This window comes from Sabethes cyaneus, chromosome 3 (assembly GCF_943734655.1).
Source record: "Sabethes cyaneus chromosome 3, idSabCyanKW18_F2, whole genome shotgun sequence".
Lineage (NCBI taxonomy): Eukaryota > Metazoa > Arthropoda > Insecta > Diptera > Culicidae > Sabethes > Sabethes cyaneus.
Window position 1 is genome coordinate 95,066,018 of NC_071355.1, and position 27,267 is coordinate 95,093,284.

The 27,267-nt window shown below is 40.8% G+C and overlaps 1 protein-coding gene across 2 annotated transcripts in view; it reads left to right on the forward strand.

Annotated features, from left to right (window-relative positions):
- The window catches only part of LOC128742684 (E3 ubiquitin-protein ligase KCMF1), a 32,585-nt gene extending 10,980 nt beyond the window's left edge, over nt 1-21,605 (forward strand). For both annotated transcript variants that reach the window (XM_053839120.1, XM_053839119.1), the window contains 4 exons: nt 10,970-11,394; nt 12,060-12,329; nt 17,557-17,912; nt 19,330-21,605. In XM_053839120.1, the coding sequence (XP_053695095.1) occupies nt 10,970-11,394; nt 12,060-12,329; nt 17,557-17,912; nt 19,330-19,861 (1,583 nt within the window). In that variant the 3' untranslated portion in view covers nt 19,862-21,605. The remainder of the gene's footprint in view (nt 1-10,969; nt 11,395-12,059; nt 12,330-17,556; nt 17,913-19,329) is intronic.
- The last annotated feature ends 5,662 nt before the right edge of the window (nt 21,606-27,267 follow it).

Sequence of the window (27,267 nt, forward strand, 5' to 3'; positions counted from 1 at the left end):
TTTGATGATATATTTATTTATTTCCGGAGTGATTCGCGGTTGGGACTCAACTACAAATTGTAAACAAATCGTTTTATCACACCATCAGCCTTAAAAAGACTGATAATATCCTTGGCAAGAATCCTTTCTTCTGTTTTAATCGTTAGAATTATTTAAAACAAATTTTTAGTAATGGGCGATAGAAGGGTTTAATCAAAACAAGACAGTTTGCAGTTTAGCCCCTCGCATTGTTATGAAGTGACAGGCTTATTTGCAAATCGTTTTGTAAACAGAACAGATAGTAAAGAGCGAAACTGTGTTGTTTTTAAAACACAGGCGCACTGTAAACAGACGAAACTAAATAAAAAATCAAAACAGGGCTGGGCGAATCTCATTGTCAAAATGCTTTGAGGCTCATTCCAAGGGGTTCAACTATAAAACTTAGATTTTGAGCTTGAATGCACATATTTTATGCAGTATTGTTGTGAAATTATAAGATTGATTTATTCTACACCAATTTATGTCTTTAAACTTGATTTTTGTAACTTTTATTCAAATTAAGATTTGAAAATGTACTGGCAAATTATCACAATGATATTTCTCATTGTTCACACTTTGTTAGTTGCGCCCTTATCGCGAATCACTCCGGATTTATTTTTTTATAAATCAACAGAACCAGATGGTCTTAATGATGCTTTAAGAATATTTAAAAAGCTTACTCTCTCTCGGGGTACTGAACAACGATGAACCACCCTTTGTAGAATCCCATTTAAATAGTCTACCTCAGCTTGGTGCATCGATTCCGCTCCTGTTATTCTCACCAAACGATGTCCTTGTTAAACTTCGGACACTCGATATTTCAAAAGGCTCTGGACCCGATTGTCTCCCGCCCGTCCTTTTTAAAAACTGCGCAGAGTCCCTTGCAGCTCCTTTGAGCATCATCTTGAGCAAATCACTCAGCGAAGGTGTCCTCCCTACTTGCTGGAAAACCGCTACGATAATTCCCATTCACAAGACCGGAAGCATTCATGACGTGAAGAACTACAAAGCAATATCTATCCTTAGCAGTCTTCCAAAAGTCCTAGAGTGTTTAATACTGGATGCAGTGTATCCTCACGTTCATCATTTTATCAACGAAGAGCAACAAGGGTTTATGAAAAAGCGATCTACAATCACCAATATGATGTCATATGTCTCCTCACTCGTACGTAGCGTCGAAAAAAGAGTGCAAGTCGACGCTGTACATGTGGACTTTTCAAAGGCCTTCGATCGTGTACCGCATAGACTCGTCGTAGAAAAGCTGAAACGGAGCGGTTTTCCCGATTGATTGACAACGTGGATTTCTTCAGTTACACGATGTCGACAACTGACCTGTACAGTGAACTGAACAGTAAGTTAACCTTCTCGGAGCATATCTCATCATGTGTGGCACAAGCATTCGCCGTGTTAGGTTTCATTAAGCGCAACACTCAGCAATTCAGCAACATATACTGCTTAAAGTCACTATATTGCTGCCTGGTACGAAGCATCCTAGAGTACGGAGTTCAAGTTTGGGCACCATACCAAGCCATCCACATCAACAGGATTGAACGTGTTCAGAAAATGTTCATCCGCTACGCACTTCATTTGCTAACTTGGAATAATCCCACTGCACTGCCACCCTACGAACAACGTTGTCAACTCATCTGTCTGACTATACTCTCGAATCCAGACGGTTGCTGCTTTAACGGCTGTGCATTTTTGACATGAAAAAGCTGCAATAACATCGACTGCACGCACTTGTTATCGCAATTGCGGTTCAACGTCCCGCCAAGGAACATCCGATCATCAACTTTCTTCCGAACGGTTCATCATCGAACGCAGTATGGCCAATTTAATCCCCTAGAAACCTGTTGCCGAAGATTCAACGAAACTTGTGATATGTATGATTACAATAGACAACTAAGTCACTATTTAGATTAACACTTTTAAGATATGAACTGTCTGTACGACAAAGTCGAAGTCGAACACTGAATAATAATAATAATGAAAATTCTAGAACGTGGAATGTGGTAGTGAGTCGAATCCAGAAGAAACTCTATTACTCTACTAAAATGATGATGTACTCGCTAGAATAATGATGAATTAATGAGGAGGAAGAAATGACAGACTTTGACTCTTTCCAGATAAGCAATAGCATTGAATGTACTTATTTTGAAATTCTCCTTCTTGTCTATTCGCTTCCCTGCATGTGTCAGTCTTGTTCGTAGCGCTATTACTAAACCCTCGTTGCCCAAAGTAAAATGAGTTCGTAGAAAAGAGTAGCCATCCCTTCCTCTTAACCAATTATATCGATAATTGTAAGAATATACTCGAAACCACGGCCCAACAACGACACCTTCAATCGCAAATCGTCACTCAACAATGTAGCAATCAAGCTTCAGTTTCTATTGAAGAAGCACCGCTTCACTTCAAAACTGGTTTAATCAGCGTCAGTAAAAGGAGTTTCCCTTCAACATGACGGTCGGTTTTGAAGTTTCATTTGAACATTTCCATCAAGTAACCTCAGCAACTTTGAATGCAAATAAATTGAATTCGAGTAACATTAAATTTTAAACGCGTTTTTCTCGAAACCATGTTTTCTCAGCTGGCGGTACGTGCCACCAGCATAATAACCACTATTTTGGCATCCAAAAAATAAAATACATCTTCAAATATACGTTAACCAATAACCAGCATACACTTTTAACCTTAATTCCATCTAAAAAAAATTACGAAAATCCATTATTTTTCGATCTTCCAGAGTAGGGTCCCCCTGAAATTAGTCGTCATCGATTCTGCAAATTTCAAAAGCAATGTTTGAAACAATTTTGTTCATAAGAATATATATTCGCTGTGTTCAGATTAGCAAGGCGAACGCAGTGAATGCATTTCTATAAGCAGAACCCCAGTTTTGGACCCAAAAACTGCTTCCGAAATTGGGCTCTCCAGCGAAAAGTTAATGACTACTAGTTTCCCGTTAAGCCAGTTTACAACCATACCACAGAACAGAAGTGGAAGTAGAAATCCAAACACGTACATGCTACTGTCTATAGATACTAGCGAACCTGGCGGTAGCGAGTCACTTTTTTCCACGAAAACACGAACGCATACGAATGCACATGAAAGCATGCGAAAGCTGCTATGCGATTGGCAGCGAGCGTTCTGCTTGCTTATATTGCTGTTATTCGCTTCTATGCGGAAACCTTCCCAAAGAAAAATATAAACAAAAAAGACTCTGTTACCAGTTTTGATCGCCGAATCGTTCGGACTTCCACTTCTGTTCTGTGACCATACTCTACGAAGTACTTAACTCCTCGGAAGAAGGCACTGAATCATTCAGTATTCTCATGTATTTCTCACTTTACTTACTTATTCAGCCGAGAGCCGGGGTGGCTCTTGCCGTATCAAGAATTCCTCTCCATTGTACTCGGTCCTGGGCTACTCGTCGCCAATTCGTTGCGCGTCTCGACACACGCAAGTCGGCTTCAACCTGGTCGAGCCATCGTGCACGTTGAGCCCCTCTATTCCTGGTACCGGTGGGGTTCTTGAAGAGAACGGATTTCACTACACAGTTGTCCGGCATCCTTGCGACGTGACCGGCCCACCGTAGTCTCCCAACTTTCGCCAGGTATACGATGGGAATCTCCAAGCAGTGCCTGTAGCTCGTGATTCATACGTCTCCGCCACTCTCCGCTTTCCGTTTGCACTCCGCCAAACATAGTCCGCAACACCTTTCGTTCAAATACAAGCAAAGTTACCGTTTCAAGTCCGTAAACGACTACCGATCTTATTAGCGTTTTGAACACCGTCAGCTTTGTGCGGCGGCGTATGCTCCTAGATCGAAACGTCTGGCGGAGGGAAAAGTAGGCTCGATTTCCAACTTGAATGCGTCGTTGGATCTCTTTACTCGTATTATTGTCGGCGATGACCAGAGATCCCAAATATACGAACTCATCAATCACTTCCAGTTCATCGCCGTCAATAGTCACTCTCCGTGGGAGGCAAACGTTACTTTCCCGTGAGCCTCTTCCTACCATATATTTGGTCTTCGACGCATTAATTTGTAGCCCTATCATCCTAGCCTCCGTTTTTAGTCTGGCGTAGAATGCCTCCGCCGTCCCACGGTTTCTAGTAATGATGTCGAGGTCGTCTGGAAAGGCTAGGAGTTGGCTACTCTTGCTGAAGATCGTTCCTCTCGTTTCGATGCCCGCTCGCCGGATCACACCTTCAATAGCGATATTGAATAACATATAGGGCAGTCCATCCCCTTGCCGTAACCCTCTGCGCGATTCGAAAGGACTTGAGAGTGTCCCCGAAGCGCGTACGTAACACATCACTCGCTCCAGAGTAGCTTTGATCAGTCGCGTCAGTTTGTCCGGAAAACCGTACTCGTGCATGATCTGAACTACGAACAGCTCGCGAACAGCTATCGTAAGTTGCCTTGACCTGCGTAGAACGCTTCCTTCTCATCGTCAGATCAACCTTTGTGCGGGCAGTGCACGTTGATCATGCTGTAACTGGAGAAACGGTCTTTTATCCTTAGTAGATACACAGTGGGTTCCTTTCATTTTATTATGCGATTTTGTATTCTAACCAATACAACAAAGCCATTCCAAGCTCGTTGGTAGTGTCTCCGGTCTAACAAAACTTCCGTTTTCCGCCACGGATCTTCCAAATCTCCTCTCCCTTGCGAAAGAGATCGAGCAGCACTCGGTCATCACCTACGAAATACAGTAATCTGCAGCTCCAAGTACCAAGTTTCCATTCGTCGTCCTTGTTTTGTTGCCTTTGTCAATACCCATTTATTCGATATGTGTTAACTTGATTATTCATAGTAGTTTGGTTCATGTCCGAGTCTCATGATGGGGTTACTATCTTGGCTTTAGTGTCCAAGCAACGCAATTCTTAATTCAGTTGAACAGCTCCTAACGTGGAGTGCAGACGCCCACTAGGATAAGAAGACGATGTATCTTGTAGTGTGAAATCATCACCATCATATTTTGGCAGATACATCTTGTAAGAAATCAAAACAAACAAAATAATTTACTTAGTATTTATAGTAATTTATTATATAAAATATTAATTAATAATAATTTATTTAGTAAAAGGTTTCAAATAAGCGCCTGGTATATTTTATTTAACACCAATAAACTACAGTCTATGGCCCAACTAAAAAGAAACTGGATGTCAAATAAGAACTGAATATGAGACGTCAATTTTGACGTAGGACTACGTCTTTGTTTACTATACTGGGACTGGGTAGCACTTTGTAAAAACGAGAAATAGAAGTGTAACGTTTGAATGAAATATTTCAAACGCTAATAGCTACTATACTACTGAACGAAACATAACAGTTAATATGTCGTTGGATAGATAAAATGTCCAGCAATTTTATAGTAACATACTAATAATAATTTTTTATACGCTAAATAGTGAAAATGTGTGTAAAGATTCAAGGTCGAATTTTTCCATACATTTCCCTTGTTATCGCCTAGCTTCACAGGCACGGACGACAATTAGATACACCAAAGGATTTGGATCCAAATGATAACCTTGAGACCACTTTGTAAGCCACACCCCTTTTCCAATCCAATCGGCAACATCGATGGCTATTGACGGCAACACCGGTCCCAAAGACAAGCGGAATCAGAGGGCAATGGCCAACGTGAATCCCACACGATGCACTTAACATTACATTTTGCATTATCCCCATCGCAGACATGCGAAATTGTTCGATAGCTTGCTCAATCAGTGTCGGACAATCATTTAAGCAGCAGCAGCCGATATGGTTTCCTCCATTACCTACACTAGCTTACAAGCAGCAGCGGCAGTGCCAGTGACTATAAAATAGTACTCTTGGTTTGCCGTCTGCTCATTCATCGCACAATCGCACTAACGGACGGTCAGTATTTACCATCGACGGCTATTGGTGGCGAAAGCAACGGCATTTGGCGGCAACACCCGCGATCAGAGCCAACACCGATAGCAATCAGGAGGTAACAACGATAGCATTTTGGCGGCTATTGGAGGCAAATCCAAGGACCTTTGCGGCATCTAATGTCATCTTCGATAACAATTCGAGGCACCCAATGGCATTTTGACGGTTATTTTTGCAAACCAACAGCAAATGGAAACGGATCGACTGACGGGCAGCAAATTCGGGCTGGTACCGAATGGCCGAAACACAAATGGCCGAATCACGAATGGCCGAAATCCAAATGGCCGAATTTCAATAACAGTCACAGAAGGCCGAATCACGAAAGGCCGAATCACGAATGGCCGAACCACGAAAGGCCGAATCACAAAAGGCCGAATCACGAATGGCCGAATCACGAAAGGCCGAAATTTTTCGGAATGCCTAAATAACTACTCAATAAAAAACTATGAATTGGCAAGTAGTTAACAAATAACTTTAATCAACCAAAGAACAAACTACTACTATTAAACAAACAAAACATGCTTTACGAACGCCTTTAGCGCTTAATAAAAGCGCAACTGCGTCAACAAAATTTTTGCTGCTCATTTTGTGAGCATTAACACATTTCGAGTAGATTTTTTCATCTATTTTTCGGCACGAATTCGGAACATCCCCCTGAAGAATTCTAAGGATGTTCCCCTCTATCGCCTTTTGCTCCAACGCAGCTCTGTGATGATCCTGGTCATTGACAGGTGATGGGAACCAACAATGGTTGTCCATCGTTGGTGCCATGCTTCCAAGCTGTTTGTGGTCCGCGGTAGCTTGTCAATGACGGGCTTAAAATTTGACCACAGAGTGGGGTGAAACAATGGCCTGTCGTTCCGGTTCCACCCACTTATGTAAGTATTCCGAAAATATGTAAGGAAATTCTTCAATTCTTCAGGCATCTATCCTTCCATCGCGTCGTACGCCTCCTGTATCCGATTTTGCGGCAGAAAAGACGAAGCCTAGAATTTTTATTACATTATAAAAACATCAAATAAAAGTACTTTATCAACAAACCTGCAGCCGTTTTACCGCCATGAATATGTCTGTGTTGGTCGAGTAATGTTAGTCCACGTATATTTAATTGTTTTATTATATTTTGTGTGAAATGAAAAAAGCATTAGAAGCATTCCGCTTCTGCTTGTTTTTATTGAATAGTATCCCATCAATGGAAAGCATCGGCTTTCCTCCCTGCGACAACACAATTTTAACGACAGGTGCACTTTCTTCGTTGTTGAAACCAGCAACATCGGACGAATCGCCGGATGCACTCATTTTTCACAGGACAACTACCAACTACCGTGCGGAAAGCAAACCGTGTTCAACAACAGTGGACACAACTGTTGGCTTTGCTATGTGCGGTCAACAAAGATGGACACGGCGGGATATTGAATCAAATATTTCGGCCGCTTTAGTAATAGGGTAATAAACTTGTAGTTTACTGCATTTACTTCTTTATGAAAATCCATGACAGTAAGAATAAGATTACAATTATAATATAAGCATATATCTACGAAAGATAATTTTTATACTGGTTTTTACCTCATATTTCTTCCCTACGATAAAACTGAACCTTGTCGTGGTGTAGGGCTTTTTAACTAATCAGTAAATGAACAGCGGTCACGTTTACTTCTGAATGTGGGTATATATCAAAATACTTTTGTGATTTCAAGTGGGACTCGGGGTAAAAATTTACCAAATGTGATTGTTGCGTTGTTCAGAAAGTGCTTTTATTCCGCTTAAGAATAAGGCCAGCATGGGGATCTCTGACAATAGATGAAGTTTTCTGGGATTCATCCTTATTTATCACAACTGTCACAAATATCTCCGAAAAATGTCGGATTGATTGAGTTGGTCGGGGGCTTAGGGTTAGTAAGGGGATGTAAGCGGGATACCAGATCCGATTGGATGCCGAAGGACCACTCTGTAATGATTACGGGTAATAGCACTTCTTAGGTAGCAGATGGGAAAATTAGGTCAATTCGTGTCGCGTGTTCGAGTTTCGGCTAGGCGGTACTGCTAGATAGAGTAGGATTTTTGCACTGGCCCCGTGGCTGTCCTGAGCTCTGATGGCCGCCCGCGGGCTCTGTCGATGGGAAGGGGTCTCGAGTCTTAAAGAGACGTTTAAGCCCAGAGCTTTACAGCACTTTGGTCTCGAGGGTTGGAAGGCGGGCGAGTCTCTATATTTTGAAGCTTCTGTCGACTACCGCGAACGTCCAGCTTGTGCTGCGCTCAATTTACTTTGTATCGTGGGAATGCACTGTGAATACTAAGGGGATGAAAGATTAAATTTGCCCTGATAAGTTGATAACCACTAATGCTCCGAAATTTGTTTTACCTATTGGTTCATTTGTGGTTGTTTGTGTTGGAAAACTGAAAGCGGGCGCGCGGTTGAAGACCGGTGTCAGGCGGGGCTGACGAATTCTCCACTTCTTCACTATACCACATATTGCAACTCGAGTGGTACAAAAAGTCCAAAGCACATTTACAAATTCGATCTATTATTTTTCTTCTCATCATCATCATTATATTTAAAATATGACATTCCGGCCTTTGGCAGAGAGATCTTAGAGTCAGTTCGTGGAGTCCGCGCAGGGCCGAAACGCCTCCGCCTGTGGGTATAGGCGTGACGGCTATGCTTGGGGCTCTACCTGTGTTTTAGTGGGCGCCAGTGCCTGTCTCGTCAGGTAGAACTGATGTTTGAGGTCTCCCTGACACTTTGTTGACAACACAAAAGGGCCCAGCGCAGAGTTTTATACGCTATTAAGCGACCAGTTGGATAACCCGAAAAAAAGGAAAAAAAAAGGTTTTTACCTCATATTTCTTGATTATAAATACATCTTCATTATAATGTGCGAGACGTATTTACCGTGTTAGTAGCAAGTGTTTCCTAGATGATTCAGGGCGAGACGGCCGTAGGCCGCGAGTGTGCGCCGGTGACCCGCCGTCGGAAGCGCCGGCCACTGCGGGGGGCAGCCCCCCCGCAGAAACCACTACTATTTAGGTGCATGCATTTTCCTAGGTTTACTGTCTATTAGGGATTATCCCTTAGTTAAGTCCGAACGAGCGGCAGCTAGTAAGGACAGCATGTACCCAACGTTTGCGCAGGTTGAAGGCTATGAATATTTTCGGTCGAATATGACGTTCGGCCATTCGTGTTTCGGCCATTTGTGATTCGGCCATTCGTGATTCGGCCTTTTTTGATTCGGCCATTCGTGATTCAGCCATTTGATATATTATGCCATTCGTTATTTCGGCCATTTGTGTTTCGGCCATTCGTGATTCGGCCGTTTGTGTTTCGGCCATTCGTAGGTAATCCGCAAATTCAGCAGCAGGCCGTTGTGGTCGTGAACAGTTCTTATAAGAACTATAGTAATTGAAGAATGGAAAGATTTTTCTACAATTTCTAAAATGGTTAACGTTCCATTTTGCGTTATACCATGGTAACATGGGAAATGCTTGCTCATTCAGCGTCAGATAATCATTTGAGCAGCAGCAGCAGCACTAGCTTACAAGTAGCAGCGGCAGTGCCAGTGACTATAAAATGGTGCACTTGGTACGCCGCCTGCTCATTTATCGCACGATCGCACTGAAGGACGGTCAGTATTTTGATAAAACTAATCCATTTCTACTTTACAGTGATTTGGTATTTCCTATCACTCCTGTATTAGCGGACAACCATCATCCTAGAGCAGCGGTTCCCAAATGGGGGTTCGCGAACCCCCAGGGGTTCGCCAAAACTTTAGTTCGCTGCAGAACAGTATAGGGAAATCCGTCAGGGGGTACGCGAACCGAAAAAAGGTTGGGAACCGCTGTCCTAGAGTCTAAAGGACCGAATAGCGACATCCATCTATATATTGGCAACAGTAATTATAGTACTGATTTTTAAGAAGTGCTATCAGCTCAAACATAGTTCTTTTCAGGGCCACCAAATAATTTCAAACGGTTTTTTTTTCAAAACCACCATTGATTCAATGAAGAATTAAATCAGAATATTTCGCTCTTCTTTTACAAATAAACACTCAAACAATGATACTCACAAATACTCAAATATGCATATGCCAGAAATGCAGTTTACATTAGTCTTTGATTTAATGATCAGACATAAAGTTATGCTTCATCGATTAAAACATGTTATCAATATAATGAGATTATATGACACAGTCCTACGTCACCCTTTCGTACAACCCTTAGGGCTGTATACCTTGTAGTTTTTTCTAGGGGTAAGCAAAAGCGTATCAACTTGTAATTCGCGTTTAATAATTTTCAATAAATTGTTGAAATTTTCAGTTTATTTAAAATCGAAAAAATCGCATATTACGCGTTTCGTTTCACCAAACTTTGTTAGCTTTGCTCAAAGGATTTAAGTCGCGTAGCTTCCGATACATATTTCTCAACTTTATGAATGATCAAACTGAGCTAATTCTACGGCTATGCAAATGCATTTTAATACATTAGCTTATTCAAGTCATTTTGAAAATGTTGTTTTTTCCTACGTCAGTGGATTGTTGCACTAGCCCCGTAACTTTCCTGTACTCGACTTTCGTATTAATCAACCTTGCGCTACGTCAATTGATTTCTGCGAATTACGTTGAGAACTGAAGTTCCGTATTTGGCAAATCTGCACAAAATGGTAACAAAATAACCACCCAGTTATAGCTTCGAGGTACGATACTGGTCTAACATGCCAGTCGTCGTATGTTCGACTCTCGGCTAGGCGGTGCTTGCTTAGATAGTCAGTAGGATCGTTAATACACTGTCCCCGTTATTTTCCTGTACTCTAAACAGCCGGCTGCGAAGTCTGTCGATAAAGAAGGGTAATGTCTAATGACAGTTTAAGCCCACGGCTTTGCTTTCTTGCACAAAATGAGTGCGGTGTAAGACGCGTTTCACAATCTTTTACGATTATCGATTTTCAGGCCTCAGGGGCATGGGTTCTTATATAATTATTTTTACTTCAGTTCTGACGTTGTGTATTATAATCTCTTTTATATTCTTCAATTACAGGTGTCAGCTGTGATTCGTGTTTAAAAAGTAACTTCCGCGGCCGTCGCTACAAATGCTTGATTTGCTACGACTACGATCTGTGCGCTAATTGTTATGAAGAGGGAGTAACCAGCACGCGTCATTCGGCGGACCATCCAATGCAGTGTATTTTGACGAGATCCGATTTTGAGCTCTATTATGGCGGTGAAGTGCTAACGCCGGATCAACCGCAGTCATTTACCTGTCCATACTGCAAGCGTATGGGGCTTAGCGATTCAGCTCTGCTTGAACATGTCAGTTCCGAGCACACAGACACCGGACTGGAAGTCGTCTGCCCGGTGTGCGCTGCATTACCTGGAGGCGATCCCAACTTGGTGACAGACGACTTCGCTGGCCATTTGAGCCTCGAGCACCGAAGTGGTTCACGTGATTTAATATCATTTCTGATATCCTTTTCAAAAAGTGTTATTCTATCGAACAATCATTGTATTGCTTTCTCTTGTCTATGTTTAATTTGACCAAACCTAAATTTTGAGCCGATTGCCGTAGGAGTTATTAAAACTATTAAAAAATTGTTTTGTACAAACCCCGATTCAAATAGATACCTGAGTGGAAATGTTTGTAAAAAAAGTTTACTTTGGCGTTTGTATGTTTTCAATAACAAACGAAAAATGCGAATACCAACTTTTTAGATGAAATCGTATTGATCGTTCCACCGTTTACGAATACTTAATTCGGTGCCCCACACTGCGGATGATTTCACAGAAAACTCCACTGTCTCTCATTAAAGTTGCCTGCTACAGTATGCTAATGATAAAGGCAAGACAGATGAAGGGGGGTGCTTACCGGCTTTCAAAGTGATCTTTCGAACTTTCGATATCATTGTTTATATTAATTCATTTTCATATTATTAGTGAGTGACTTTTTCGGAAAATCTCCATATTTACTTACACTATAAATTTACGTTTGGTCATTTTGGGAAATAGGTAAACCAAAACAAACGGGTTTGTCTTACCATGAGAAACCTGTAATCAAAGCTGTTTGCTTTTCAATTGTATTCACATGTATGCATTCTATCACGAGCAAATATTATCCTTAACCAATGCTATACGATGAACCATCTGCCATCCGACATGGAGGTGTACGGAGGATGCCACATTCAGGACGTGCCCTCGGTGGGCCTCGTTCGAGACGATCCAACATGCACTTCAGCTCGTCTGGTGGAGGACTTTCCACACTATCGCCTTCCGGTCGAGAATCGGTTGATCCCATCGCAGAATTGTTACAACAGTTGTCCAGCGTCCGACGTGGTGGTGCACCACAGCCATCTCAATTGCAACAGCTGCAAATGCAAATTCAACTAGAAAGGCAGCAAGTGTCGGTAAGGACTATCAACTTATAATTTCAATTAAGTATATAAGGAAAAACTTTCGTTAAATTGAAGTATGTGGTTGTTTAGTTTTAAACTTTAGTTAAAAAATTCTCTTCAATCAATTTGCTACGAATACATCCTATAGATAGCAAATGGTACGGTGTTTTCAGTTTTACTAGCATTCTAATGCTGTGCGTTGTCAATCAATATTCGTATTATGGCATTTTTATTCGGCCAGGAATCACTGTACTGGCATCAATTGTCTTTGAGTCAGTCCTTAAAAACCTCATTTGCTTTTCTGCACGAGCGCTGCTTCTGCTTAGTACCCGGAATCAGGTCGATTAGTATATGTTAACCTATTCTGTTAACCACAATCAAAAGGCTTACTTCTGTCGCCAAACTATAACTTTTCTACGATGAGAAAAGTAAAATTGTAAACATTACAATCATCTGCAACGGAAAACATCGCAGTAGTCGTACGTCGTGTGTTTGATGTATATTGAGCGCAAATGACCGAAGTTGACGTTGAAGATTTTTTGTCACCAAAATAACCAAAGTCAGCCGAAATTTAATTTTAAAAATCACAAACTAAAATTATCCAACCGCGTATTTCGTGTGCCATTCGTTTGAACAGCGAGTGCTAAGTGCGGCTTGGGCAAGCGCGCGCGAGAAAAATCTTTATTTTTTTGGCAGACCATGCAGTGATCGTTTGCCAAATGAAAGCAAATCACCAGTTGCGATGTTACAGCGACGCTAGTCGGGGCAAAATTCGAAAATTGTAGTTCACAAACAGTCGTCAAAATTTGCAAAATACAAGCATCGCCCAACACGCGTTTCTTTCAGATCATTTAGATTATATCCGCGTGTGTACGTATTTCGAATCAGATTTTTAAAAACACCAAGATATTATCCTGATTTTTGAATCAAATCAATCCTATGAGACCTGTTATAAGGATCCGAAGAAGCCGTTTTGAATCTTTTACAACAAATTCGTCCCTAACCACGTCACAGACTGCCGAAATTGCACTCACGAGAAGTAGAAGAAGTGACAATGAAATACGTGCATTACAACAAGTAAACAAAAAATCGTGATAATTGTGTCGTAAAAAAGTAAACTGTAAAAAAGGATGCACCACCAATTACATACCGCACACGATGAGACTGGCGATCAGTTCTAACCGCACGAATTTTACAAATACCTCTGTGAATGCATATATGTATTGTAGCAAATAGTTAACTTACAACTACAAGAACTGTGCTGCGACATTTGTGCTATTTGTTAAATGTTTACGACTGACTCAGTAGTCTCGACTCTATGGACTATCATTCTTGAAGGAGCCTTTATATGCTTACTGTTCGGCGTTATTGTCACATATATTACGGTAATTGTGGTGTTTAATAACAATCGTCAATAGACATTCATATAGTCGTTTTAGGTATATTTTTTAGATTTAACCATAAGCACTCTGATTTCTGAAATAACTGAATTCAATTCAAATTTTTCCAAGAACAAAGATTGTCTGATGTAGTCGGTTCAAATAATTACGCGTGTTATTATATAATAATTACATTTTTCAAAATAAATATTTCTTGTTCACCGATTTAATGTTGAAAATACTGCGCGTTTTTTAATTGTTCCTGGGTTACGGCCGACGACGTCGTTAGGCATTAGTTTTTTTCTGAGATAACTCAGAAAAAAATTAACCCAATAATGTTTTCACCATTAACACATAAAAACTCGGTAAACGAGAAAAAAAATTTTGAAAAATTGTTTCTTGGATTGCATCGTAGCTCTGCAGGAAATTCGCAAAAGAGAGAACGTTTTGAAGATTTGCGGCGGAAAGTCCCGGTTTCATCAGAGCGGTGACACTACCGAGGAACTGGGAAGGAGCTAGTAGTGTTGGGCAGAATGCAACATCGCGTGATAGATTGGAAAGCGATCAACGAGAGCATGTGTCTATTATAGGCCGTTTCTTCAATTACAGTACCATCAATGGGCCTTGCCCGCACAAAGATAGATCCGACTATGAGAAGAAAGCGTTCTTCGCGACGTTGGAGGCAACGTACGACAGCTACTCGCACGGGACATCAAGATTATCATCGGGGATATGAACGCCCAGGTCGATCGGGACGAAATGTATAGACCGGTGATAGAACCCGACGAACGAACGATAACGACCAACAAGTTATAAACTTCGTAGCTTCCCGAAAGCTGGTGATCCGAAGCACTTTTTTGCCACGCAAATATATCCCCCTCCTGATCACCTGGCCAACGTACAATTATTTAGATTGGCCGCGTTCTCATAGATGGCTGGTTCTTCTCTAACATCACGAACATACGTTTCAAGGGATATTGACTCTGACCATCACCTACTACCATCAGTCACATCAAAACTATTCTCCTCAGTTGAACACTAGGCAGCTGGATAAGAACTACGCGTGAATACTGGATGAAGCGAGGAGTTAAGTACCTACTTCGAAGCTCGAAAACGATTGAGACAAAATACGTTCGGTCATCAAAGAGGTATTTAATGGAGAAAAAAAGCTTGCAAAGATTACCTGAGTATTGCCACTTGACCGAATATCGACGAGCAAGGAACCGGTTTTCCACGACCCTGAGGAGTAAACAGCGCCAAAAGGAGGACAAAGATCGAGAGAGAGAGAGAGAGAATAATTAGGACAATTATTCCGGGCTAATGGCGCGCGATTTTATCAAGATGAACTAATCTCGTAAGGGCTACGCGCCGAAATCCAACATATGCAGGGACGAAAAAGGGAATCTAATCACAAACGAGCGCAAGGTGGTCGACAGGTGGAAGCAGTTATTCGATGAACACCTCAATGGTGCAATTGCAGAAGTAGGCGGAACGGAAGTTAATCCATGGAAGATAGTAATGCTCCAGCACTTGATCTCCGAGAAGTCAAACGAGAGATCGGGTTGCTGAAGACCAGCAAAGCCGCTGGTAAGGACCGCCTTACAGCCGAGTCTTATAAATATGGCCGAGAAACGTTGGTAATGATTCTACACTGGGTTATTTCCAAGATTTGGGAGGAGGAGGAGAAGTTATCGGAGGAATGGATGAAAGGAGTGGTTTGTCCTGTCTGTAAAAAGCAGGCTTCATGGATGCACGCGTATCTTCGGACCAAATTTTTTGATTTTTACCATTCGACAGATCTTGCAGAAATGAGTGCAACGTGGCCACGCATCACATCTTTATTGATTTCAAAGCAGCATATTATACAGTCTTGACCAGCAATCTTACAGCTTGGTTTTGATAAGCCATGGCACATAATGCATGTTTCGGTTCCGGACAAACTAACGTGATTAGAGCTATAGTGATGTGTGATGTGTTTCGCGCGCATCCCAGGGACACTCGAGTCCTTGCGAGATGTGGCGACGGTTGAGTGTCTTAACGTGACTATTCAAAATCGCTCTTGAGGGGGGTTCTTTACGGAATTGAAGCCGTAACGCTACTTATGGAGGACATCCGCTCCCTTGCCGTGTTCGAGAATAACAGCAAACACTCCCCAAGTTACACTCTTATGATGGCATTTAAGGCCAAAATTGGTCTAGAAGACCACCATAAGAGTACAATAAAATTCACATTGTTGCTTGGGTCGGGTGATATCACAATAGATCCACGATACTGGTCGCAGTGATGAGTCCATAAAGAAGAAAAATACCCTGATCGACGCCACAAACCATATCTCCAGAGATTCTGAAGTCTGATTCGTATTAGTGCTCCACTATTTTGGAGCAAAAATTAAGTTTCGAGATTTTACTCTCGGCGTTAGAACAACGACTAATGCCATCTTGTACGAAACCGAGATTGGAGATTTCGAAGATGATATTCGCTCGTATATTTTTTCTTTATTGATCAAACGATTGTAATTGGCCATAAATTTCGACTTTCTGATTGTCTCAGCTCGATTTGCAATACCTGTGTCATCAGGAATTCCGCAGAATGGACTAAGACAGTCTGAATGGTAGCAAATACGGTCAGGCAAAGCACTCATTCTACCAGCAGATTCTTTGAAAATAATCAAAAGTGAATTTTCCTATACTACCTATAAAGAAATCTCAGCAAGAATTATTCGGCCATCGTCCGATAGACGCAAATAAATGATTCATTTGTATCGGATGTCTGACCGACAATTCTTGCTAGGCTGAGGGGACCATTCCTGACACGCTTGTACGATTTATCAGATTTTGATGAAAGCGAAAAGAGCGTTCTCAATTGTTGGATAGTAAAATGTGTTCTATTACAAGAAATATATCGCTGAGCTTGTTGTCTTTGATTAAATTCTATACTTTACTAAGCAGTTATTTGACAGTTAAAGTTTGAAAAATAAAGACTGGAGAACACCAACCTTTTTTCCAATAACGGGAAATTTCCTAATACCGGTGTTTTACCGGTATTTTAGGCACGAATATCGAAATACTGGTGTATATCGAAAGTGTCCAGCACCGACCACGCTGATCTGGACGAATAAATAGAAAACTCGAACCATTCCCGGCAGGTTCATTTCCTTCTACTGCGTCGTAACCAGGAATCTAGTACTGGTTTATTGAGTTTACATGGCTTAGGTATTTGAGAAAGTCTTAAAAGCTTTAAGGGCATTTGGTCTCTCTCATAACTCGGATTTTATATTTCTCAAATTCCTTCACTCACATTCCTACTCACTAATTTAGTTTACTAGGTACATATAGATATTGCCCGTTTCTTTGGTAACAAAACGCGCTGCTCACTTTTTTGAAAGCTTGAAATCGTCGCAATCTGCTTGGCTGTATGTAAGTTATAAGTATATATTATGCTTGTACAGCACGTAAGTTATTGATTTACTAGATATTTGCCCCCGCGACGATTCTGGCGACGGTTTCGCCCGCGACTGTTATAATTCATCGCGTACAAAAGGATGGGAACTTAGCAATATCACAGGCATAAGGAGACGTGTGTTGTGCAGGTGTTGTACACATGCATACAGAACTATTTGGTTGTTAGGGATTATAAACAAACTTTAGTTGCGAATAAATTTAATGTGCTGCTGAAATATTTTTTACTGTTGAAGGAAACCTACGTTATTTCCTACTAAGACTTAAAACAATCTATCTGTTACACTAGTTTCTAATAATTATGTTCATTGTGATGTTTGAAAAGGTGTATCAATGAAATTGAATACTGAAAATCAAGAAATGATTGCAATTGTATAATAATGTTTATATTTATATTTCAAGGCCGCGCGCCAGCAGCTGGAACGATTGCCCCGACGTCAGCAGCAACCAGTAGTGAGTTCGACGGCCAATGCTACCGGTGGCAGTAACACTACGGGAAATGTCAGTACATCACAGCAGTCCAGTTCGATTATCACACTCAACGCCGGTTCCCGGGATGCACCGATAGCTTCGTCATCTTCACTGCCAATGGTATCATCCGGTATTGGAGCATGCAACAACATCCTTGGCAATGTATCGGTTGCAGCTGCGGCAGCGGCAGCGTCTCAGCAGCAGTCTCAATTCTTAATGGCACGATTCATGGTACCAAGCTTGGACGATGTTGAACTCGCACAACTGGAGCGTGATAGAGCCGACAGGTAAGAGAAGAAACAACTGAAGTAGTCATTTAGGTGCCATTTTTCATACGAAAATTTGCTGTATCTTGATTAGAATTTGTTCTAATAATTGAAATACCAACTATAGAATATTTTACTAAATACGGTTTTTAGTTTCCCTGAAATCATCTCATCGCATGAGATACTCGTACCGTTGATTAAAGTAATCAACCGAATCCTATGAAGCCCTTTTGAACAGTTGCACATAGACCTAATCCAAATTGGTTTGAGCTCGGTAAACTGATGGTATCAACATTTGTGGCTCAAGCAGCACACACTCCCCATAATCGTGTAGAAGATTTGTCCTGATGATAAGGTGCTGATGTTTTAAATTTGCATTGGTGCGACAAGCGAAAAAGAAGAGACAGATAGAGAATCTCTCGTTGTTACTTAGGTCCTTTAGAAAAGTTACGCGAATCATCTTGAAGTTTTTCCATATACTAGATGATCAGATGGTAGCGGTTCGAGCAACAAAAGCAGATAAGCCACAGAATGTTACATGTCCTGCTAATTGATGAGACAAAGCACATCAGCTCTTTTATTTCCATCAATTGCATACTGACCTGGGATCAATATTAACTTGGTTACGACTAGACAATTTTTGGAGTGATTGAATACATTACCATGATTGAATGAATAATTCATACGTGCATGTTACCGACTTTAAAACATTTAGAGTTACTTGATTGGTCGAATCCACGTTTCCGTCAAGACCGTCTATCATTAAATTATGAGACGAACTATCAATTGCGCCTTCTCTGCCAAGGAAGGCAGCTAGTTTTCGTTTCAAAAGACTGTCCTAGTTTTCTTACAACCGTATATAATGTACCTACTGTTATTGAAGATTTGCAGATTGATATTTGTTCAAAGGATTCTCTCATTTGCACAATGGACTTTTTGACATGGTGCTTGTGAAATGTTGATGAAAGTTTTAATTGAAGCTATTGCTTCAAATATATAATAATTCGCCTATTTTCATAGGCGTTAGATGCCATTTAAATTAGACGTATTTGGAAAACGAGGTTCAAAAACTTTCGAAAATATTTTATCTAATCGGCACTGAGTTCAATCACCTCTGTCATAATCGTGTTGATTCAAATTGTCTTTTGTAGCAGATTTACTGGTTGAAATTACGATTACTATCATTTGAATCGTCACAACTTGCGAGTCGTAGAATGTAACGCAGACTGTAGGTAACATTTTTGAGTACGAGCGAACCGCCAACTTCTAATGTACTCAGTTTTGAGAAGCTTGCTAAGCAACATTTTAGCATGAGCCCTAGCCGTCGAACCAAAGCAAATTCGTCAATCGTTTTGGATTCAACTGCTGGAAACCTTGCAGCTACAGTAGCAGACAATTGTTTTGATTCTAATTCTATTGCCTTCTTTTTAATTTACAGATCACAGTTTGTTCAAGCTTTAATGTTGTCAACTATTGCAAACATACAGTCATTTAGTAAAAACGCTGATGACGATGTGACCGACGAGTTGAATTCATTGAACTTGAGCGTTGGAGGTAACAACAATAGTGTTAATAAGAATTCGAAAAGGTCAACTAGCGATCCGGAGGAGCAGGATGGTGCTGTCAATAACAAGGACGAAGGCAATTGTGATAATCTAAAGCAGGGGGAAAGTGAGAGTAATGTTGCGGACGAATTGCAAAGTTTGCATACCCCACAGGTGCTTCCACGTGGCGGTGCAAGTCAGCAGCAGCATTCAGGTAAGGGGAAATCTTCGTCCAAATCTTTACCAGGTGCTGGAGGTGGTGGAGGAGGTGGCGGCGTTGGTGGTGGCACTGGCTGTAATGACAGACGCTCGCGTCAGCAGCAACAAGCAGCAAACGCTGCCAAGGCACGCGAGCTAAAGCAGGCAAACTCTTCAGCCAACGCGCCGACATCGATGTCGTCGAAACATGTTCCCGATCCTAGGTAGTGTTGTATAGCAAAAATTATTTAAAAGAACAGGAGGTAAAATATACAAGAATAATATCATCAATTGTATGAACAATTCATTAAACTGGCGAACAATGTAATGTGCGAAGCGAAAATTTAATTAAAAAGAGCACTGCGAAAGGAGGTGAAACTTTAATTAAACATAGATGCAGAATAAAATTGCAGACATATATAACATCTAAGGCATTATAATTATTGGAATCAGAAAATAAATACAAAATATTCAACCAGGAAACAATTTATTGATAAATAATATTTAGGAACATAACGAGAGTCACCAGAATGTTCCAAGCTCTACTTATTCAATAAAGGACGTACATTTGTCAATGTTGAACGGAAAGTAAATAAACGTTGGAGAATTACACCTTATCGCGATTGATAATTTGGAAAAGAACCGTAACTTGCTGGAAGCTGTTCAACATCAATAGTATTTTAGCAGACGCAATATCATTTCAGCAAATCTTTTGTTTGCTTTTTACATTATTGCAGGATCCTTGAAAATCATGGCTTCCTAATAACAATTGATCTACGTGTGGATTTTTGCAAGGCGTCTTCGCCTTTTTATATATAATGTCTTGCTACTTTTTTCAAAATGCGTATGATCTATGTTCGCGAAGGCACATATCTAGTGAAATTGTCTGCCACATTATATTAGCCTTTCTGGTCGAAATAACATTATACCGTGCAAGAACCATATTCAAAACAGTGCCTAATTCTGAACAGTTGCAATTTTTTCTTAAATATTGACTTAAATATTGTTATTTAAATGGTTTTATAGTTATTTAAACCATTTAAATAACAGGAAATGATCAGATGTAGTGACTTAATTGCTAAACTAAACTAAACAGCTATTTAAGCTGGAATTTTGACAATATTTATGAAAAATTTGCAACTGTTCAGAATTAGGCACTGTTTTGAATATGGTTCTTGCACGGTACCAGATTTTTGAATTCACACAACCTCCTACTTTTGAGCGAAAATATATTTCCGTATATAATGCAATGACATAATGTTTGACAACAATGAAACATGAAAAAAAAGAAATAGCGATAATTTTTAATGCAGATATGAGTAGAACGAGAGTGAGCAAGACGTAGAGTATGAGTTATCAAAAGGAAGTATATACAAAATGATCAATTTACTCGTAGCGAAAATTCATTCAACTCTAAGAAACTGCAAATGCGTGGTAACGATTCGTTTGTTTTAATTTCTGTTAATTCTTTCCGTTATCAGTTACAACCTCTCATACTGACATACGTGCAAGATGCGCAAGAATCGCAGTATAATGTAAAAAATAATAATTGAAGTAGTAGGTTATAAGCAAAAAACATTTGACATCAGCCCCAATAATTTAGTAACAAGAAAGTTTCCCTAATTAACGCAAGCCTCTGATAGTTACGCTTATTGCATAAATATTGGTTCCTTAAAATATGTTTGGCACATTGAAACAAAGAAAAAACAATTTTCGTACTATACATTAGTCTCTACGAACGATATAGAAATACGTCCTACCGGCAGTAATCCTTCAAGATTCACTTGCTCCCTTTTCTTCGTTTGTTTTTATTTATTTATATTGGTAACTACATCGGGACGACACTGGATTTTTCTTAATTATTCGGTTCATTCATGAAAATCATATAACAAGGATTATCAAACAAAAGTATATTTACCTAGTGCTTGTATAGAAATTTAAATTTTAATAAAATGGTCGATAATTACAAAATAAAAATTCAATGTTGAAAATGAATAAAACAATAAACATGGAGTTTCGTTCTATTAGTTTCTAAAGCTAGTATCACCAGGAAAACATGTTTTCATGGACCATCTAACCATGTAAAGGTAGCCACGTGCTTAGCGTAACCGCACATATTGTGGTTAGCAGTCAAGACTGCAGAAGTTAAGACAGCGCATAATAACAGATTAGAAGATTAGACACTATTAGTGTATCACCCTACTGATACACTTAACCTAAAATGTACGAGCTAGAATCTAGTTTGATATTAGGGGGGTTGTAAAAACCATCGTTTTAAAAAAAGTATTAATATTAATGCCTGACCGCATTTCAAGGTCAAAGACTAAAACACGAGTTTGGTCAATTTGATAGGAACGGAGCCTTTCTCCGAAGACCCACATTGAGAAACGCGGACTAACACGCTTACGGACGAAGTACCTTGCAAGTCGTAAGGGCCTGCATAGTGTCGTCGTCCTGAAAGTAAAAACAAGTTAGATCAAAACTTCTCGGTCGGTTGACGGAGGAAGAGGCACAATCTGTGTGTCTAAAAATAGCCCAAAAACCAGATAGGTCGCTACATTAATAAGAGGGTTGCGCAGTCTTCTTTTGTCCAGCGCCTCTATGGTTCAAAGGTACACGAGTGCCAGCGAGCCACACGCCCTGGCAGGTGTGGGGTTAAATCAGGTTTTAATCTCTGATTATAGCTTGGTTCGACCCATGCACCTTCCACCATTGGACAAAAGATAGGAGTCACAACGACAACTTGTTAAGCGTAGCTACCTATTACCCCCCCCCTTCCTTTCCACTCTCCCAAAAAAAATTTCATTACTTTCCCCTACCGTCCCTCCATCAATTGTAGAACTATTGTTTCTAAAAAATATTAAAATTAATGCCTGGCTGCATTTCAAGGTCAAAGACTAAAAACACGAGTTTGGTCTAAAAGTGCCTGTGTAAAAAAAGTTGTGGCTCAATTTCTAATTTATCTGCTTTTTATCTGCAAATTTGTATATTAACTACCCATCCCAGGCAACCAATAATCATTAACATAAGCAGCAAATCAGCATATCTGACATTTTATACTGCACGTTGTATATTAGCTTTTTGACTGCATAGGTGTTGTAAATTGGCATCCTAAATTCTATTCAAATTCTTTGTGTCGATAATTAGCTGCAAATTAGCATTAGCATAGTCAGCACTATAAGAAGGTTAGCAGTAAAGTAGCTGTACCTTTTTCCAAAATAGCTTTTAGGTAGCATTCAAGGCGACTTAAATGCTTATTGGCTTGCATTTGAATAGCATTGGTGATGCTCATTGGTTACCTGGGATGCTTTCATATAGCGAATTCATAAATTAACCTGGCTCAGGTCGATTAGCACTCAATTTTAATCGAAGTGCTGTCAAAGCGTTCATAAATTAACCGAGATTGCATTTCGGTTAAACTGACAGCATTCAGTTTGAAGCGCAGGTTAAAACTGTCTAGCATTACGGTTTACGGGTCGATCTGTCAAACTGCCCGTATCGTTCATAAATTTCGGGCTCGAGTTAGCACGAACCCAGGTTAATTTATGAATTCGCTAATAGTTACGTAACTGCCAAAATGAATCATCTAAGGTTGAACACCTCAGAACATTGCAAAACTCGAGATTGTGACAAAGATCGTCCGAGATTCATGATTTATCTACAACACAGTTTAATTTGTGGTAATACGAAGTTTGACAGGTTGTTGAATCATATATAATCGAATCTGTTGATTATAAGTCCGACCTGTACTGATAAGCAACCCCGAACACCTCGTGTACTATAAGTACATCCAAAAGTAGGATATGGTTACGGTGTTGAAATGGAAATCTCGAAAAAAGGGGAGCATTTGACTGAAAGTAAATCTAGAGACCTTGGTGCGTCACCAGCATGCCTGCGAAACATTCAACCCAGATCACTACGTACGAAATCCCGAATATTTAATTCAAACGTTAAATCCGTACTACTGTATGCCTGCGAAACGTGGTGCGTCTTAGCGGAGACGACGGAAAAACGGCAGATATTCCTTAACCGGAGCCTGCGATATGTCATTCGTGCCCGGTGGCTTGATAACTGGATATCCAATGAGGAACTCCATCGTCGGTGTCATCAACGGCCAATAGCCACAGAAATTGGTGAACGTAGGTGAAAGTGGATCAGACACACCTTAAGCGGACGAGGTTTGCAGAGAAGCACTCGGCTGGAATCCACAAGGACAGCGTAGAAGAGGCAGACCAAGAGGCTCATGGCGACGCAGCTTAGCCACCGGGCTGTAGAAGAGAACCTGTCCTAGCGACTGGTAAAGGCCATGACGGGTAACCGTCAGCAGTGGAGATCTGTGACAATAGTTGCTTTGAGACAATAGTTGTCGTATATAAGTTCTTGGCGATGCACATAATAAATCGAAGGTTCCGGCAGGCCTTATCGACAATAAATGTGATGTGTTGTTTGCTATCAAGCTTAGAGTCGAACAGTATTCCTGAGCCATTGACACAATTTTCACGGAGAAGGTACAGCTGACAGCGCGAAAATAGATAGATGTTCTTGTAGAATCGCGGCACTGGACGTATTCTCTACTTTTGGATACAGCCTGGTCAACAAACGAGAATTCTGAACATTTAAACAGAAAATTCACATCGTCGAAGTAGACAAAGAAGATCAGAGATGGCTGCCTTGTGGGATTCCAGTGCAAGCAGTGAAAGATCGTGGGACCAAACCGTCGATGTTAACTTCTAGATGGCTATCGGAGAGATACGAATTAAACCATCGTAGCAACGGGCCTCCGATTCCGAGTTTATCCAATTAAACAATGAAATGAAAGGGTATGAAATGGGGAAGGCAACTAGGAAAAAGCGCCCAACATAGCTCTAGCCATCCCAAGCCCCTACCTAGCGCCTCCACGTGGCCATACCTGAAAATACTTTAATTTGTATAATTCAGTAGCCAAGCTAGGAGGTGCGGGGTCGTGCGGTTTTCAATTCCTAACCTTACATAAGTAGTTTTAGGCAACCATTAAACCACACGACTTTATTTTCAAGTATTATATGATTTAAACTAATATTTTTGGCAAACTAATCTATTTTCCCAGAGCAAAATAATACTCCTTGGCCAATTGCAGCCTGGCTTCTGGTCTAAATGCCATTAGTTCATCCCTGAGGGTCCGGAGTATCACTTAACCTTTATTAGCACTGTGTAACTAACGACTAGCTCGGTCGAACTCTTGGTTACCGGGTCGGCTACCCACCAATGTACTGGAGGAGACTCACTTCCCAGAAACTTACCTCGGACTTACTGCCAACAAAACACCAAATACACATGCAAGACAGACATAGGGCTCAGTATAGGAAAAAGTTATACAAAGCAAATCATTTTAATACTTATATTTATATGTAATCATGCATCATTTGAACGGTGCGGCCGACTGGAACTGTTGGGGCCCTGTTGACAGGAACATGCAGACGTAGAGGGGAGAGAGTGTGACGTACCTTGGCTGGAACAATATGAATCGAGCTTTCCTGGATCTTAACGGTCGCTCTATTCACGGCGCTCGTGGACAAAGGAGAGACGCATCGGTTCTGGCGTCGAAGAGCGGGGGCCAGGCTCAACCAGACCTCCTCTGGCTTTCCCCTCCAAAACGTTCGTCCCTCTCAATGAACACGTGTGACTCGACGATGGCGTTACTCGTCGGCCACCAGCACTTCTGCTGTTACCGGTGACTCGTGAAATCGCTTCTTACTCTGCCGGAACGGGATCCGGGATGGTTGTAGACATAAGACCCGCCGATTTGAGCCACGCTGGCAGACTAACTTTGGCAAGTGGTTTTGTCACAGAGAACAGATTAACAGGCTCGAAGGAAGTAATCGATTTTTTGTGTGTAAAATCTGTCGGTAGCGCCCTTCAGAAATAGTTTGCCAAACGCATCAAAAAATATCCATGTACCTTTATCAATATTTCTTTGTGCTGGAGTTACATAGCAGCGATGGCAGCGACATCAAGATTTAGTTTGCCACATACTGCTCGAGGGGTGCTCTATTGAAGGATTACTCGTAGAGTACATATAAACCTTTTACACACTTTTTGTCAATTACCTGGTAGTCTGTTCTCTGTGGTTTTGTACCGCCGAGAAACTTTTTGTTACCGTTTGGCAGTGGCGACTCGTCCGCATGTTCAACCTGTTCATAGGACAGGCAAACAAAATTCAGCCCGACCAAATTTCGTTTGCACCGACGTATATGCAATGCAATACGAATTTAGTTTAGTTATGAAGCTGATGAGCAAACCGTTCAACACGACATTTGAACGTTTCTTTCGAGATCTCAATGCACAAGCATACCAACACATTATTCCCTGTATTGATTCTTGATACTGAATTAGTACCAGGAACAATGTGTTGGTACGAAGGAGATCAAAAGAGAATGTGACACAGCTTTTACTCGAAAGCGCGGGCGTTTTATTGTCTCGTTCATCTTCAGCATTGAACAACTTACTACCACATATCCCTATGGCACGCGCTTTGATTCCATATTTTATCTAGTTAGGAAGCTAATGAACGAAACGTTCAACACGACTTTTGAACGTTACTTTAGAGATTAGCACCAGGAATAAAGTGTTGGTACGAAGGGGATTTGAAAGTAGAGCGCGGTTGGCGATTTGGCATGCATTAGGTATTCGCAAAATTTTCTCATTAACTCGTTCATTTTTAGCATTGAACAACTTACGCATATTGCTTGAGGTGCGTGTGGTGTGGGCTTGTGCGCGCATCGCAGTAAGGTGGTAATTCTTGAACTTGGTTCAATAGGTAAATTGAACAAAAAGTTTTCGGTTCGTCATTAAAATTCAGAGACGAGTTTGCTGGTAAAGTAAACCGTCGTATTCCGTTGCTATTTAAATAAATAGGGATATTCACGTAGCGCTTGCTATGTTGCGAATACGTAGTATTGCATACTTATACTGCCGCTACTCGCATAACAGTTCCATCTCCATAGAAACTGGAACTGCAATGCGAATTGCGGCAGTATATACACAAAATACACCGTTTACGCAACATGGCAAGCGCTACGGTGAAAACCCCTAATGTTTGTTTTATGATTAAAATATAGAAATGCGATAATAAAAAAAGCTGCGTATTAATTTGTATTTTCGCTGGTTGAACAGGTAAGCTAAGCCCCCACGAGTCGCCACTGCCGTTTGGAGAACAGGTAACAATGATCCTGTCTCTTGATCGGTCTAACCACGAATAATCTTCCGCACCGCTCATCTGTCATCACTCTCAATCCCCCTGTCACACGCCCCTTCTCTGTCGAACATCGGACACTGTAGTGTTACGTCGATTTCGCCTATATCTGAAACTCGCCGAAGAGATGTTAGTCGTTGTTTTCAGGGTAGAAGAGTTAATGCGGTTCTTTGCCGTCTTTTTTCTGGTCTGTACAATTTTTTTATTTGTTTTCTTTGTCGACTTCATGCGTATAGTCTTCCACACTTATTTTAGGCTTGGTGACTATTTAGCTGGGTGGTAAGTTTAAGCACAGAGAATAGAAATCTATTCAGGAACAAATTTTTCGGGAATTCTTGGATAAAATTTCAAATTAAATCAACTAATATGCTTGCGACACCACCACTATAGTTTCCCAACTAAA